We start from the raw sequence: 17,722 nt of genomic DNA, 5'->3' as shown, positions 1-17,722 counted from the left end.
ATATATCACTCTCCCATCGCTCCCCACCACGAAGGGGGCTGAACTTGGACTTTTAAAAATTCCGGAGTGTCACTGTTCATCTCAGCGACCCCGAAAAGTATGGATTCGACGCTATTTTCGATGATTTTTATATCTCAGCCCCCTCGCCCCCCTGCACCTAAAGCTTCCTGGGCTGTCTTACCCCCACGTGGTTTGTCTCCTGATACTAAAAATCCGGAGTGTACAATTCACCTCGACGACCCCGAAAACTATGTATTCGACACTATTTTCGTTTAATTTTATATATCACTCCCCCTCGCCCCCACCCCAAAGGGGGTTGAACTTGAACTTTAAAAAAATCCGGAGTGTCACTATTCATCTCAGCGACCCCAAAAAGTATGGATTCGACACTATTTTCGTTAATTTGTTTATCTGACCCCCCTCGCCCCCCGCCCATAAGGGTTCCTGGGCTGTCTTACCCCCACGTGGTTTGTCTCCTGATACTAAAAATCCAGAGTATACAATTCACCTCGGCGACCCCCGAAAACTATGTATCCGACATTATTTTCCTTTAATTTGATATATCACCCCCCCCCCCTCGTTCCCCATACGAAAGGGAGTTGAACTTTGACTTTTGAAAAATCGGGAATGTCACTGTTCATCTCAGTGACCCCGAAAACTGTGGATTCGGCACATTTTTCGATTATTTTTATACCTTGCACCCCTGGCCCCCCACCCCTAAGGGAGCTACGGATGGCTTACCCCCACAGTGCTTGTCTCCAGATAGTAAGTCATAAGTGTACCAAGTTTGGATGAAATTGCTCCAGTGGTTTAGGAGATGTGTCATTTACACACACACATACATGCATACATCTATCTATATATATAAAGTAACTTGTCCTGACTGACTGACTGACTGACTGACTGATTCATCATCGCCGAGCCAAAACTACTGGACATAAAGAAATGAAATTTTGGGGATATATTCATATGAAGATGTAGGTGCTCGCTAAGAGAGGATTTTTTGATATTCCGTCGCTAAGGGGGTGAAAAGGGGGGTGAAATTTTAAAAAGAGTGTATCTATATCTCTAAACTTTAAAAGTTTACAGATGTAAAAATTGGTATTTAAAATCTTCTTTTAAAATAAGGATACACGTATTTTTTTGTTTTCTGAAAATCCCAATAGGAGGGGTGAAAAAGGGTGAAAATGGGGAAAAATGGGTTGAATGCCTTCAATCAGGATACCGGTACTTATATCTCAGAAACTGAAGATATTACAGACCTGAAAATTGGTACTTTTGATCTCTTTTAAAAATAAAGAAACACGTATTTTTTTGTTTTCGGAAAATCCAATTAATGGGAGGGTGAAAAGGGGGTGAATTTTTAAAATGAGTGAATCTCTATCTCCAAACTTTTAAAGTTTGCAGATGTAAAAACTGGTATTTAGAATCTTCATTAAAAATAAAGAAACACGTATTATTTTGTTTTCGGAAAATCGCAATAGGAGAAATGAAAAGGGGTGGAAAAAGGGTTGAATGCCTTTAATGAGGCTACTTATATCTCAAAAACTGAAGATATTACAGACCTGAAAATCGGTGTTTGGGATCTCCTTTAAAAATAAAGAAACAAGTATTTTTTTCCCTGGAAAATCCAATTAAGGGAGGGGGTGAAAGGGGGGTAATATTTTAAAATGAGTGTATCTATATCTCAAAACTTTTAAAGGTTGTAGATGTGAAAATTGGTATTTAGAATCTCCTTTAAAAATAAAGAAACACGTATATTTTGTTTTCGGAAAATCCAATTAATGGCGGTTAAACAGGAGTGACAAATTGGGGTGAATTTTTGAAAGACTATATCTACAGAATATCTTGGAAACGTAAAATGTTACAGACGTAAAAAGTGGCTGTTTGGAATCTCCTGTAAATGTAAAGAAACATAGGTGATTTGTTTTTGGAAACTCCACTTAAGGGGAACTCAAAAGGGGTGAAATTTTGAAATGAGAATTTTTACAGTATATCCAGAAAACATAACATGTTACAGAAGTGAAAAATGGTATCTTTTATCTCTATTAAACATAAAGAAACATGTATTCTTAGTTTTCGGAAATATCACCTGGGTGGAGGGGTAAAAGTGACTGAAAATGGTGTTGAATTCTTTCAATTAGGCTACTGATATATCAAAAATGAATATTTTACAGACGTGAAATTTGATATTTTCAATCTGCTTTAAAAGTAAAAGTACACGTATTCTCTTAAAATCCAATGAAGCGGGGGAGGGGGGGGGGGAGAATTGAAAAATTAATTGGCTTAATTGTATGAGAATACATACATCTAATAAAAACTAAAGTTATTACAGATGTGAAAATTCGTATTTGGATCTCCTTTAAAAACAAAGAAAAACGCGTTTTGGGCGGGAAACCATCTTGGAGGGCGGGAGTGTTAAGGAGTTGAATTCCTTTCATGAGGACACATAAATCAAAAACTGAAGAAGTTAGAGTCGTGATAATTGGTATTTAGAAGATACTTTACTATTAAAGAAACAAGTATTTTTTTCGGGAAAGTTCACTTGGGGGGGGGGGGGAGTAGTGTGAAATGAAGTGAAAAAAGTAAATTACTTTTATGGGGATAGTTATATCTCAAAACTGAAGGTAATAGATGTGAACATTGGTGTTTGGAATCTCCCTTAAACATAAAGAAACAAGCCTTCTTTTAATTTTTTTGCGGGTTGGTGGGGGTGGCGGTAAATAAACTTAACGGCGGTGGGGTGTAGAAGGAGGTGAGACCAATTGATTTTACTGTTATTAATGTACTTATAAGGATCCTCCGTTGCTCAGGCGGCACCGCGCCGGCCTCTCAAAGCTGGGTTCCGTGGTTCAAATCCCGGTCACTCCATGTGACATTCGTGCTGGACAAAACGGAGGCGGGACAGGTTTTTCTCCGGATACTCCGGTTTTCCCTGTCATCAGCCATTCCAGCAACACATAATAATAATAATAATAATAATAATAATGTTCCGGACCGTCGTCAAATGTGCGGACCGCGCTGGCAACGGCTCCTGGACGGGTAATGACTAAGAATGCAGTCCGGCCGCGGGTTCAGTGCCGCCAAGGCACCCAATATGACACCACGCCGGATCTCCTGAAGGATTTTATCCATATTAAAAATGATTATAGGAAAGGATGGCAAAGATTTACGGACCCAACTGACCGGGAGGAATACCTGAGCCTAGCCCGGGATGTACGAAATCGATTGCTGGAAAGGAAGATTGAAAAATGTGAGGAAACGTGCCGTAAAATAATAGAAAACCAGTCAGATCGGGAATTGTGGTGGATTCTCGCAGAAAACGAGTCAGATCGCGAATTTCGGCGGATTATATATATAAAACAATAAGCATTCAATTATAAATTTCGGTATAATACCGTAGCGAAGCACGGGTATCTTGCTAGTTTTTATATATAGTAAGAAGAAGATTATGCTTGCTTTATTATTACATGGAGAAATTTTATTTTGAACACTGCAGACATCTAAACTTCACTGTTTATCCGAAGAAATTATTCGAATCCGAGGAAAGAATATTACTTCGCTCGCTGCATGCCCAATCATGAGAATGGCTTCAATAATATTAGTCATCAGTTTTAGAGTCGTGTTCATTGCAGAGGGCAGGATTCTTATTCTTAAGAAGGATAATGGTGCCACAATCGTCCGTTCTAAAATGTTCGAGGGTACTCCAGGTGACTCCAAGTCTTTCGAAGCTATGCCGTGTAGTCGATAGACTTGTAACTGTGTAGAACATCGGGTAATTCTTGTAAAAATTGCTTCTTGAAAGAAATGAATGACATGATATATGATAGCAAGAATGAAGAGGATGAAACCCGCCGCCGGCACATAGACCACTCCTCTCGAATAGCTCAAGGCTTAACGTCCCGATCCGACGGACGAATCATCATCAACACCGCCATATGCCCTCACACCATATAAGACCAAAAACAGTTTCCTACGTCCTGGACGTAAAATGGCTCCTTGAATATTGTGTTCTCTACCTATCTTATGTACGTTGCCTAGCGACAGCGACTCTATGCATTTAATCTTGGTGACAGCACGTTGGATTGTCATATCCCAATGCACGTTTTCCGATGGTTTTTCGCTCATAACTCACCAACGAAAGCAAAAATGAAAATTACGTCTTCGAGGTGCATTCGGACCCCCTTCCATCTACCTATGTTCAAAATTTCAGATCTCTGCGTGCTGTAAATTTTGCTGGACGTCGCGCACAGACACACAGACAGACAGACAAACACTTCCTTTTATAATTATAGAGATGATACCGTACCAGTGATCGATACTGTATTACAGCCCGCAGGAATTTGAACATGAATGCTTCCCTTTAGTTGCAACGGTCACACCAACCTCTCGGATCTACGGCGTCGGGGATATGTTATAAGGCGTCAAGCTTTCGCGGAGAAACTCTAAAAGGACATAAAATCAAAACCTATTTGGAAGTCATCTCAAATGAGCGTCAATTTTCCAATTTTAAATGTTCAGTTTTCAGCCACCAGATATAAGTTATTATATGTATTCATGCAGCTCTAAGCGTTCTCGTAGAGTGGCTAAGGAGCTCGCTTCGTGTTATGAGGTATGAAGGTTCGAGTCGTCGTTGTGGCAGATATATTTATTTTCATAATTGGCTGTTGTATTCAACTGCATGCCTCTTTTCATACGTTCTTTTTTTTTGATAATATATTTCATTGAAATCACAATATTATGTCTACCAGGAAAATGCTTTATATGTGTGCTACTTATAGAAAGATGTTATGATTAATTCAAATCATCAATGATCTGCATTTAGGACTATCGCCCAGGTGGCAGATTCCCTATCAGTTGTTTACAAGTCTAGTCTTCTCGTTAATAATTTCAAAGAATTTGGAAATCTATCGAACATTTTCCTTTATAAACTATGTAGGCCCTATTCCGTTCCCGAATTTCTCTTCCTGTGAATGAATATTTACTCCAATTTGTTCTTAATCTTCCAACTTTATCTTCAAAAAGTGAAACAATAGAATGAAAAACATTGTCCGCCTCTGTGGTGTAGTGGTTAGTGTGATTAGCTGCCTCGCCCGGAGGCCCGGGTTCGATTCCCGGCTCTGCCACGAAATTTGAAAGGTGGTATGAGGGCTGGAATGGGGTCCACTCAGCCTCGGGAGGTCAACTGAGTACAGTTGGGTTCGATTCCCACCTCAGCCATCCTGGAAGTGGTTTTCCGTGGTTTCCCACTTACCCTCCAGGCAAATGCCGGGATGGTACCTAACTTAAGGCCACGGCCGCTTCCTTCCCTCTTCCTTGTCTATTCCTTGCAATCTTCCCATCCCCTCGCAAGGCCCTTGATCAGCACAGCAGGTAAGGTCACCTGGGCGAGATACTGGTCATCCTCCCCAGTTGTATCCCCGACCCAATGTCTCACGCTCCAGGACACTGCCCTTGAGGTGGTAGAGGTCGGATCCCTAGCTGAGTCCGAGCGAAAAATCAACCACGGAGGGTAAACAGATTAATAAGAATAAGATGTAAAACATTATCAATAAATGGAAGCATGTGTAACTAAACGAGGTCACAAATCTAGTTGCAAATAGAGGATCGTGTAGATAATCAATTCACAAAGCCTGCAGATAGAATGCTCAAAGAAAATAGGTCCATAACGAAGATGTGGGTATATACGTATATGGAAGTACGTAAAAGAGAGTGAAAGACAGCGACAGGGCAGGAAAATAAATTTAATTTCAATTAAAAAGACAAAGAGAAACTGCGTGCCTTCTATTTTGGAGCGAGCGCCTACTACGGGAATACTTTCCGAAACGTTATCTAAATGGCCTTGCTTATAATTGGCATAAGAACATGTAAACCTTAAAATCTCGAGTTTTTTTAACCCAATTAGGTATTGATTTTGAACCTCATAGATTAATCTCACGAAAGCTTGACATAAATCGTTGTCCATAACTCTACACATTCCCCTTGTTAGGCTTGTTCGTGATAATCAGCAGATGCAAGCACAGGAAAATAAGACAATCGAAATGAAATTCATACATTTAACGATAGATAGCACCTCAGTCGAAAGCGAAAAGTTGCTGAACTCCTGAACACCAGTCTAGCCAACCCCGTGCGGAGGTGATGGCACGCAAGCCAGAGTACCAGCTGATTTACACTCCCGGGTAGCTGCCATCTAGCTTACCAGCAGATGGTTGTACCGGCCCTAAGGCGAAGATTTAGTAGGCTATACATTTTATTACAGCTTATAGTTAACTAAAAACGCGGAAACGAAGAACTGTGAAGCACACATTCTGTATTCGGGTATTTATTATTAATGTAAGCAATTCATTCTCAGTTCAGTCCAAGATTAGGCCTCTGTAATGTTATTACAATTATTTAATTCTGTATTTTGTGATAATGCAGTTAACATTTTATTGTCTACTGCCACCTTCTGAACGATGAAAATGTCAATAAGGAAATGCCGTCAAGCCCTGCACGGCTTATTGTTTATTTCCTATGATAACAAATAGGCTAAATTTAAATTTGTGTTAGCAACAAGCGGGAACTTTTGTTTATCCCACAAATGATTTAAATTAGAAACTGCAGCGTCTCTCAGTTTTACACTATTTGAGCTAGGAGTTGCAGCTATGGTGTGATTTCATTCTGTTTTCGTCTGATCATTTTGTAGAATTTTTTGAAACGTACCAATAAAAGTTTTTCACTGAAGGATAAAATGAAAGTGATACAGGAACAAGAGAAAGAAAAGGTCAATCCTCCTCCAAAATAAAGTGTTAAGATGGAAATGTTTTGAAAGGAACCATCACATTCCGGTATAGAAAGTTTTTACTGTATCAGTTTAATGTTACCTTGTTGATTTAAACACTGTTTTAAAGCTAAAACATCACCTTGTACAAAATATCCTTACTTCCATACACATAAAGCCAGCCTACATGAAAATCGGGCACTTTTCGTAGACTTGTGTCCACTTCTGTAGCGTAACGGTGATCTTTCACGGTTAGTAGTATTAATATGATGCTGGTCCACCTTTTGTCTTTATTACAGCCCTGACTTCCCACAGGTGTCGGAACGTTTCCAGGGGAATGGCATCCCATTCTTCCCAAAGAGTTGTAGCCAGATAACGTGTTGATGTTGGACGGTAGGCGGTACGAAAGCATTCAAAATGTGTTAAAATGTGCGATTACAGTGCTAGGTCGTCCATGCCATGAGAAACATCTCCACATCATTATGTCACCTCTTCCAAACTTTACTGCTGTGCTTCTGGTAGATTCAGGTAGATAACGTTCTCCGGGCATTCTCCATACCCAGTTCTCTCATCAGACTATCACAATTCATAACGTGATTCATTACTCTAAATTATCTGTGTCCATTGTTCCAGTAGCATATCATTTTACACCCCTCCAGTCAGCGCTTTTTATTAAGAGAGGAAATATTTGGTTTATTGGCATCTGCTCAACCTTGAAACCCTTTTCTTTTCAATTCTCGACACACAGTCTTGGGACTGGTTGTACTTTGCGTAGTACTTTAAAATTTCCTGGTGATTCTTTCTATTGACAACCGACGATTTTTCCCCCTACTCTCTTTAACGTTTGTTGACCCCTAGGTGTCAAGACCACATCGTGGTTGTACTGTGGTTGTACCTTCACGTTTCCCTTTTACAATTACGTCACTGACAGTCCATTTGGGTACATTCGTAAGTTTAGCATTGTCCCTTACAGATTTCTTACCTATGTGGCAACCAGTGATCACCCCCATGTTGAATATCACTAAGCTTACCTGACCTACATATGTTGCTGTTCCCTTGCCGCACTAAGCGAAATAAACCTCCCTGCCTCCTTGTATATCATTTGTTATTTATTGTTGTACAGGAGAGTCAGAATACTTTTGATCAGAAAATGTATTTCACAGCCCTGTATCATCGGATTTAATCGCTATATCCTCAGTTCAATTACATTCAACCACCAGATGGCATCATAATCTTGAAATTGACAAAAATAGATGTATAATGCTTCTACCCTCTGGCCTTCAAATACACTGCGTTTATCAAGAGATGTCAATCATACTGTATGCCCGTTTATAGAAATTGGTTTAATGTGCTTATCAGGGTTGAGTCTGCGATTTTGATGTTAAAGAATAATCTTTCAACTAATTCAAAATATAATATATATAGAAGGAAAGAGATTTTTTTTAATTTTTCTACCTCCACAATGGAGTGTGTTTTCAATGACAGATTAGTCCAGTATCTTAACAGTTTTACAAGATTTAACATTCGAAATTATTGGCTATATTTACATCCTATTTATAAATATCACTGAAAGGACATGTGCTATCATTGTGTTGAAAATAGTCGGACTGAGCAAATCAGACGGTAGGGCACTGCCCTTCTGACTCCAAATGGGCAGGTTCGAACCTGGCTCAGACTGGTGGTATTTGAAGGTGCTTAAATACGCCAGCCTCGCGTCAGTAGATTTAACAGCCCGTAAAATAACTTCTGTGGAACGAAATTCCTGCAGCTCGGCGTCTCCGGAAACTGTAAAAGTAGTTAATGAGGCGTAAAACCACTAATATTATAATTGTGTTGAAAGTAAAGATGGCGTACTTTCAAAATCAGTGTGTTTCTCTCACTTTGTGTTTGTTTAATCAAATCGTTTCATTACATTTACATATATGAATATGACCAGTTTCTTCAATATTTTAGAGCCACTTGTTCTATTTCAGAAGCTGCTTGTCGTTATAATGCAATATAATGCGAATCTTTTTACAGCCGTCCAGCACGAGCGTGGGCCGAGGAACTCGACGCTGCGGCGCCAGATGGCATTGTTCTTCAAGGAACCTGGTTCACCCACGCCACCCTCTGTGTCACCTCTATCCTCTATGCACCCGCCGGTACTCGACCTAGCGCTCCCCAAGGGCAGCGGCACGGAGCCTTCAGATCTACCGCCCTCCACCGCCTTCTTCTGCGTCCCTCCACCCAAGGTAATTTTCATAGTTTCAATTATAGAGACAAGGACAAAACAAGTCTTTTCTCAGAAAACTGTTTGTCACGGTTTATTATCCACGAGGAGGCGTTATGTTCTGTCTAAATGTCTCGTGTAGTAGGAGTGTGAGTATGCAGTGCTCTCCACTCACTTGAAGCTACCGCTAAGTAGCCTCTCAATTTGGGAGCGTATGTTGGCGACCACGGATTCCTAGCTGAAACGACGCTTTCACCTTACCCTCCTAACCTCCCTTGGTGAACACTCTTTCATCCGACCCCGACGGTTCAAAAGGCCTAAGGAGTCTCATTTCCACGCCCTTCGTGGCCTTTCGTGGCCCTTCGCTTTCTTCTCCTGATATCCTCATTTTTCGAATGGTCGGACCTCTTCCATTTTTCCTCTGATGTGTTACGAGAGTATTATTGCCTAGTATGTTGTACCTTCCCTTAAAGCTATAATCACCACCACCATCCAGTTTTATTCAACAATAGACAATGCCTTCTATATTTTTAAAATCCTGTCTAAATTTGCTCAATCTTTCTTTCAAATCCTGTGTTGTAGCTGTTGTTGCTTTGTTTCTTGGAACACTGTTGCCAACAGGCCCGTCTAGTCCTACTAGATACATATAAAGTCTCTGATGGCCAGTGAGCGATGTGTGTATTTAAATTATTTGGAAAAGGTTTTTATATGAGATTCCATTATTCGCATGAAGGAGAAATTCTGAAGAGAAAAAAAAAACTGTTCTAAGATGGCCGAAAGTAGAATTTTAACCTAGTTTGTTTTACATTTGTGTTTCTCAGCCTGAGTACACCCCATTCTGGACCTTCTAACCATTGGGAAGCTACTATCTGAGCTATTCATTCTCATTATTATTATTAACCTATTACGTATCACGGAAATATTTATAAACCATGATCTTGCGATCTGGAGGCCCACACTCCACCACTGATCCACCCGGAAGGACGTAGGTTCAGTTCCCCTTGTATTTTCCTTGTACCTCTTTCTTTTTTCTTATTTTTTCAATCTGCTTTACGTCGCACCGACACAGACAGGTCTTATGGCGATGATGGGAGAGGAAAGGCCTAGGAGTGAGAAGGAAGTGGCCGTGGCCTTAATGACGGTAAAGTCTCAGCATTTGCCTAGCGAGAAAATGGGAAACGACGGAAAACCATCTTCAGGGCTGTCGACAGTAGGGTTCGAACCCACTACCTCCCGAATGCAAGCTGACAGCTACGTGATCCAAACCACATAGCAACTTGCTCGGTCCTTACACCTCCAACTATCCAAACAATTATTAAGGACACCATCAGGTTGCACTTTTTCTTTCAGTTTGTCGAGTTGGCCATGCAGTTAGGGGTGCGCGGCTGTGAGCTTGCATCCGGGAGACAGTGCGTTCGAACCCCACTATCGGCTTCCCTGAAGATGGTTTTCCGTGGTTTCCCACTTTCACAGCAGGCAAATGCTGGGGCTGTACCTTAATTAAGGCCACGGCCGTTTCCTTCTCACTCCTAGGCCTTCCCTATCCCATCGTCGCCATAAGACCTCTCTGTGTCGGTGCGACATAAAGCAAGTAGAAAGAAAAGTAGCATTGTTTGTCCAACCCTTGTCCCGTTTCTCTACGGGGTCGGGTATGAGGTGAGATGAATCTGTCGTGGCGGGTTTTCATGACCGGATGCCCTTCCTGACGACAACCTCATCGGATGAGTGAATGAGATGAAATGAATGACGTGATATATGATAGTAGGAAGAGATAGGGCAAAACTCGGTGCCGGCATATAGCCTACCCCTGTCGAATAGCACCAAGGGGTCTGCTCAAGGCCTAACGTCCCCATCCGACGGACGAATCACCATCAACAGCCTCATACGCCTTCACTCCATGTGAGCACTGAGGAGAGGTTTAGAATTTAATCCAGGCTTTTGGCACACAATCTAGTGGTTAAAAATTGTATACCACCTCCTCCCCTACCATATACCACCTCCCCTACCCTGCCGGTCAACATGCTGATGGTGATTTTGTTTCGACCAATGGGACTTGAAACGGCTAACCATGGTGTCGGACCGTTTAAACTTCAATACCTTAATGATCATGGATACCAGGCGGGCTAGTAACAGGGGAGAATTGAGCTCCCAAATTCCAAGGCCCACGAGCCTTCACATACCCTAATAAACTCTACTGAACACTCGTTGTCCTTTTATTTCCAATGGAAGTAACAATAAAGCACACCTGAACATAAAAAAATTCCTCATGATACAAATATAGTCCAAAGAAATTAAATTCTAAAAGATCAGAAAAGTTTGAAATATAGATCAACAGATTAAAGAGAGAGGCGATGCTGAAAAACACCAAGCGATCCCATAACAAAGCTTAAGAAGAAAACCTAATGGGGTCATGATGCCCAGATAAATATATAATAACAACCCCAAGTTCTCGTGACTACAAGGAAGGAAAATGAAAGGCCAAAAATAAAAGATGCAATTAAATTTAGAAAATTCCAGTCGCAAGAAACGAAACTAAGAGGGAAACGAGGGTCGACACTCGTGCTTAATTTTAAGACGTTATACTCCGTAGAGCAATTACATTCCCTGCTTGTAAATCTTAGGAAAACTCTACAGGATAGAAAATTAAGCTAAATTAATAAAATCCTTACATTAAAACTGAAGTAGGTACGGCACAACCATAAATTTTACATCATAGAATGTTGCGGAAACGTATCTCTGTCAGCTAATTGATGTTTTGTAGAGTCGCATTTTCTAGGAAGAAGAAGCCTACCTCGTTGCCCCAGCACGTCAGCTGCCTTAAGCGAAATGAGATCTGATCACATAGTTAAGATCATCTTTAACAGGCAGCTGGCCCTTCCTTTTATAGTGACAGACTGGGCTATGATTGGTTGAATAAAGTTCAGTAGGAGCAAGCCATAGAAGTAACCAAAAAGAAAGGGTTACCAACCCCAAACTATTACATTTCCTACTAATTGAACATAAATGGAAGTTCCAACATAGGTTACTAGGTGGCAGCCTCAACTGGAAGGTGATATCTATAGGTAGGCTTCAGAACATATTAACATTATAGTTAATCGTATTTCATAAGTCTGAGAGGCCCTTTTCATATTATTATTATTATTATTATTATTATTATTATTATTATTATTATTATTATTATTATTATTATTATTATTATTATTATTATTGGCAAGTAGCCTGCTGGGAATATATCACACTTGACAGTTAATTTTACACTGTGTTAGGAACCACACGTACTCCAGCACAACTGTGAAAATATGATCTATGGTCTGTGTTATTCCAGATGCAGCAGCTGCCATTATGTCTTCCAGTGCCCCTGGAGGCGGTCTGCGAATCCGCTGCTCGCCTGCTCTTCATGAACGTCAAGTGGGCCAAGAGCGTCCCCGCGTTCACTAGCCTCAACTTCCGAGATCAGGTACCAATGACTTTCTACCAGATATTCTTCTAGTAAAGCTACACTGTATAAATAATTTTCGCCAATGTACACTATCTCCACAAATAAAATATATATTCTCTCTGAACTTCATGAAAATAATAATTTAGTTTGACTATAAATGTTGGATAGATACCCCCCGTTCAAATCCAGTTTTGTATGCATGTACGATTGAGTATCATATGATCCTTTGTTCGTGGTTTAATGTCGCACTAACACATCGAAGGTTTTTGACGACGCAAGAATAGGAAAGGACTAGGACTATAAAGGTAGCGGCCCTGGTCTTAATAAAGGTATGACCCCAGCATTTGCCTCGTGTAAAAATGGGAAACTATAGAAAACCATCCTCAGGACTGTCGACGGTGGGATTCGAACCCACAATCTCCCAAATGCAAACTCACAGCTACGCTGCCCTAACCGCACGGCCAACTCGCTCGGCAGTAGGGTATTACATGAAATCAGCAGATCTTACTTATAAAATTTGGCATAAAGACAACGAGAAGGAAAGGGGAAATGTCAGTATTTCAGGAAAGCTAATTCAAAGTTCAAAACTAATTTATTCAAGTACTTTATGGCAAATAAAAAATACCACCGTGCGTTTTGAAAAGTGGTCAATCTAGTGAGACAGCAGAGACCCTTTTTCACCAATAAAATTAAATTTATCTAAATTTTAACAAAAAGTGGCATTTCCCCTTTCCCGCTTGTGGTCTTCAGATGTTTTACAGTTGCATTACTATAGATGCTGGACGTACTCAAATTATAGTATTCAAAGGAGGTACAGTATGTACCATCTTCAGTATTATTATTATTATTATTATTATTATTATTATTATTATTATCTTTCTCTCTTCTTTCTTTTTTTCTTTCTTAATCCGTTTATCCTCCGTGGTTGGTTTTTTCCTCGGACCCAGCGAGGGATCCCACCTCTACCCCCTCAAGGGCAGTGTCCTGGAGTGTGAGACTTGGAGTCGGGGATAGAGCTGGGGAGGATGACCAGTACCTCACCCAGGTTGCCTCACCTGCTATGCTGAACAGGAGCCTTGTTGAGGGATGGAAAGATTGGAAGAGATAGCCAGGGAAGAGGGAAGGAAGCGGTCGTGGCCTTAACTTAGGTACCATCCCGGCATTTGCCTGGAGGAGAAATGGGGAAAACCACGGAAAACCACTTCGATGATAGCTTTGGAGGTAATCGAACCCCCTCTACTCAGCTGACTTCATGACGCTGAGTGGACCCCTTTCCAACCCTCGTACCACTTCTCAAATTTCGTGGCAGAGCCGGGAATTGAACCCGGGGCCTCCGGTGGTGGCAGCTAATCACACTAACCACTACACCACAGAGGCGAATTATTATTATTATTATTATTATTATTATTATTATTATTATTATTATTATTATTATTATTATTATTATTATTATTATTATTATTATTCGGATATGGTACAAACGTCATAAACTCGGTTGACAAAGAGGCTCCTCAAAACTAGTGGTGGTTCCGTATTTATTTGGGTTATGTTCACATGGCATAAAAGAAATCGGCTAGTTCTTCTGACCACGTCTTTTAGCCTACCTAAGAGCGACACTGCTTGGAGTTCATTTGAAGACTATCATCAACCAGCTGAATAGTGCACAATTATAGTTTTATACGAGTGCAATTTGTTCAAAGACAAGTTTGAGCAGTTCCGATTGTTGCAGTGGTCGGCATGAATATATTTGAATATTTATGAGATGTGGTTGAGAGGTGCATTTGCAACTCTCACCGAGCGGGTTGGCCATGCGGTTAGGAGCGGGTAACTATGAGCTTGTATTCGGGAGATAGTGGGTTCGAACCCCGCTGTCTGCAGCCCTGAAGAGGGTTTTCCGTGCTTTCCCATTTGAACACCGGACAAATGCTGGAGATGTACCTCAATTAAGGCCACGGCCGCTTCCTTCCCATTCCTATCCGATCGTCGTCATAAGATCCATTATCTGCGTCAGTGCGATGTAAAGCCAATTATAAGAAAAATAAAAATAAATAAATAAATTGCACTGTCAGGAAACTGTAGGTAACAGGTTAGACAGAACACTGAGCATCTGCCCAGATATCATCCCTTCTTAGTGAAGTCATGCCTGATGAGTTACTGTTTTGCACAGGATTAAAAGGGATTCTGTACAACATTTGCTACCTGTTCCATGGCTTTCGTCACTGGAGTGTTAACTCATATGAAAATTAAAATTAATCAAAATTAATATTTCATTTAATTTCTATTAAAGCAATTTCCGTGTACAATCTGGATCCATGTACGCTCATTTTAAATTAGGATCAGCGCAGATCGTTTCCCGAAACCTTCCAGAGATATGAACCGTATTTTGAGATGTTTGGTCGCGTCATTCGAGTTTCTGCCATCTGTTTCAGCTTCTACTTCTAGAGGAAAGCTGGAGGGAACTGTTTGTCCTCGGCGCTGCGCAGTTCATGCTCCCGATCGAGCTTAGCGACATGGTGGTAGCTCTAGGACACCGAGATGCCCTGCTCCACGAGGTGAAGGTGTTTCAGGAGACCCTCAACAAGTTTAAGCAGCTTCAAGTTGATCAGCACGAGTACGCTTGTCTGCGCGCAATTGTACTTTTTAAGACAGGTGAGTCTATCTCATGTTATATCGATGCTAAAAAGACGTAATATTTTGCAAAATTGTATAATATTAAGATCGATGTAGTGATGCAAATCCATAGACCTTAAATAAACTTGGAAAACGAAGCGGAGGGGGTCTAATTAGGATCGCGACATCTGGCGAAAAATATAAGGCTTAAGATTCCACAACTTAAGACCACCTGCACAATGCATGACTGAACGAACCTTTCTACAGAAGAATCCGTGGCAGACTTTGCACACCTTTATTCATGCTATCATTTTCCATAACTATTTATTGTCTTACACCTTATTTTGTCTAAGACACGCATCGTCAACGCACTGACGTAGTTCAATTATTTTTGGAGATTTATAGGCAGCGTTTAGAGCAATTTTTAGCGAATATTATCATTTAAACTTGTTCTTGAAGCACAGAAGCACGAAGCATTAACGACCGCCTCGCTTTGTGTTATGAATGCCAGTTCGCATCCAGCCGCTTCTCCACACCAGCAGCGACGTTGTCACGTTTATTCTCTTCCAATCGTCAACATCTTCACTTTATAAGTAGCATTCGTTATTGTGTAATGTTATTGTGAAGTTGAAGGTGCTTCTCTACTATATAATTTATATAGGCCTATTTTGCGAAGAATTGCATCGCACATAAAGCAATCTACTTTTATTATTTGCTCGTTTATTGAAAATTGCTGGACCTCGTTTAATTATTTTACCGAGTCCATCCTGTGAGATCCAACGCTTTCCCTGTTTCTTTAATTGGTTCTTTTCCGAATTTGTCTGGCTCCTTGACTGAATAATCAGTGCACTGGCCATATGTCCGAGAGGATACCGGGTTCGATTCCCGGCTGGGTTGGGTATTCAACTGCGTGTGGTTAATTACTCCAGTTTGAGGGCTGGGTGTTTCTGATCTTCTTAATTCACATCTTCATCTTCGTACAACACATCACAACACAAACCACCACAGGAACACGCGATAGTGAGTACAGTTTGAGTTTTCTGCAGCTTATCCCAGTCATTTCTGGGTTCGCTGGAGCCAGTAAGGCTCATTTTGGTTCTGGCCGGAGATTTAAGACCGGATGGCCCCTGACGTCAAGTGATTCTCGAGATGTACATCTCGACTCATAACCGACCGGGATTCGAACCTCAGCCTTCCCGGTGGGAAGCCAGCAGCTAAGCTACTGAGCTAATCACGCACCCATGCGATGGTGAGTACATCCCTCCATATAAATTTGGCGTTAGGAAAAGCACCCGGCTGCAAAAGTGAGGCAAGTCCACACCTAGTTCTGGCTCCAATAAAATGGGAAAAATACCAGGAAGAAGAAGAAGAAGAAGTTATTTTCCAGTTTATTCTTATCTATATAATCATACGCACTACATACTAGCTTCCACGGTTACTTGTGTAGCCATATGTTTGGTCCTTTCCAATATTTCCGCTGGTTCCTGGTGTTGTCTTCAAGAATGTGGTTCTGCACTTCACTTATAGCTCGTTCGCAAGGCCTGCACATTTTGGTTCACCAACATATCCGCACAATTAAATGTCACATCAACGTTTTGTACCGCAGGCATGTGTAGAAGACGCATGTCAAAGGAAGACATGTTCAGCGTGAAAAAGACATCTGACTTGTCAAATACCTGTTTACGGACACACAAGGTCGTTCTTATTGATAATAATAATAATAATAATTTCGTGTGGCTATTTCTAACCGAGTGCAGCCCTTGTAAGGCAGACCCTCCGATGAGGGTGGGCGGCATCTGCCATTTGTAGGTAACTGCGTGTTATTGTGGTGATGTCGGCTTGTCTTTCACGTCAGAGATTAACGCTGCAAATGATGTGACTGTACCCTCCCACTGGTAAAGTGCAGATAAGCTTCGCGTATCAGCTAGTCAAGAAACCTTCCATTTCTTTCGGTCGTGATTTTATCGGGAACTTTTTGTGTCAGGGCCGCAGTAGCGGTGATTAAGGGGGGCGAGGGAAGGTGCAGTGCAGTCGAGAAGAGATATTCCATTTTAACCACTTTTTTAATAAAAATTCGGCAGATTGAAGAAGCTAAGTTATTTAAAAACTCGCATGAAACTAGGAATTATAAAAATCCCTATTGTTTTTTCAGATAATTTCTTCCTTGAACCTCTTTAATTATTAAGAAAAATAAGCACAAAATGTCGTTCGTTGCGGCTAATCGATTCGTACAGCGTCACAGCAAGTAGTGGAGACTCGCACAGCAGCGTGTAGCGTGTAGTGTGTGTGAAAGGGTAGCAGGGGCACCGCTTATTTTTGCCAAGGTCATAGACACTGAAATGGTTCACCCGCCTTCTCCACGCATTCGTCAGTCTGGCACTCACCTTCTTTATCTGTTTACCCTCCAGGGTCGGTTTTTCCCTCGGACTCAGCGAGGGATCCCACCTCTACCGCCTCAAGGACAGTGTCCCGGAGTTTCAGACTCTGGGTCGGGGATACAACTGAGGAGGATGACCAGTACCTCTGCCAGGCGGCCTCACCTGCTATGCTGAACAGGGGCCTTGTGGGGGGGTTGGGAAGATTGGAAGGGATAGACAAGGAAGAAGGAAGGAAGCGGCCGTGGCCTTAAATTAGGTACCATCCCGGCATTTGCCTGGAGGAGAAGTAGGAAACCATGGAAAACCACTTCCAGGATGGCTGAGGA

At 41.3% G+C, this 17,722-nt stretch overlaps 1 protein-coding gene across 1 annotated transcript in view; it reads left to right on the top strand.

Moving 5' to 3' along the window:
- Window positions 1–17,722, top strand: part of tll (nuclear receptor subfamily 2 group E member tailless) — a 38,691-nt gene that overhangs the window by 14,488 nt on the left and 6,481 nt on the right. Inside the window, exons 5-7 of the mRNA XM_068225924.1 lie at window positions 8,780–8,991; window positions 12,295–12,426; window positions 14,838–15,057. Coding sequence (XP_068082025.1) covers window positions 8,780–8,991; window positions 12,295–12,426; window positions 14,838–15,057 — 564 coding nt within the window. The remainder of the gene's footprint in view (window positions 1–8,779; window positions 8,992–12,294; window positions 12,427–14,837; window positions 15,058–17,722) is intronic.

This window comes from Anabrus simplex, chromosome 1 (genome assembly GCF_040414725.1).
Source record: "Anabrus simplex isolate iqAnaSimp1 chromosome 1, ASM4041472v1, whole genome shotgun sequence".
NCBI classification, from domain to species: Eukaryota; Metazoa; Arthropoda; class Insecta; order Orthoptera; family Tettigoniidae; genus Anabrus; species Anabrus simplex.
Note: the sequence above shows the minus strand (reverse complement) of the source record. Positions and strands in the feature narration are given on the sequence as shown.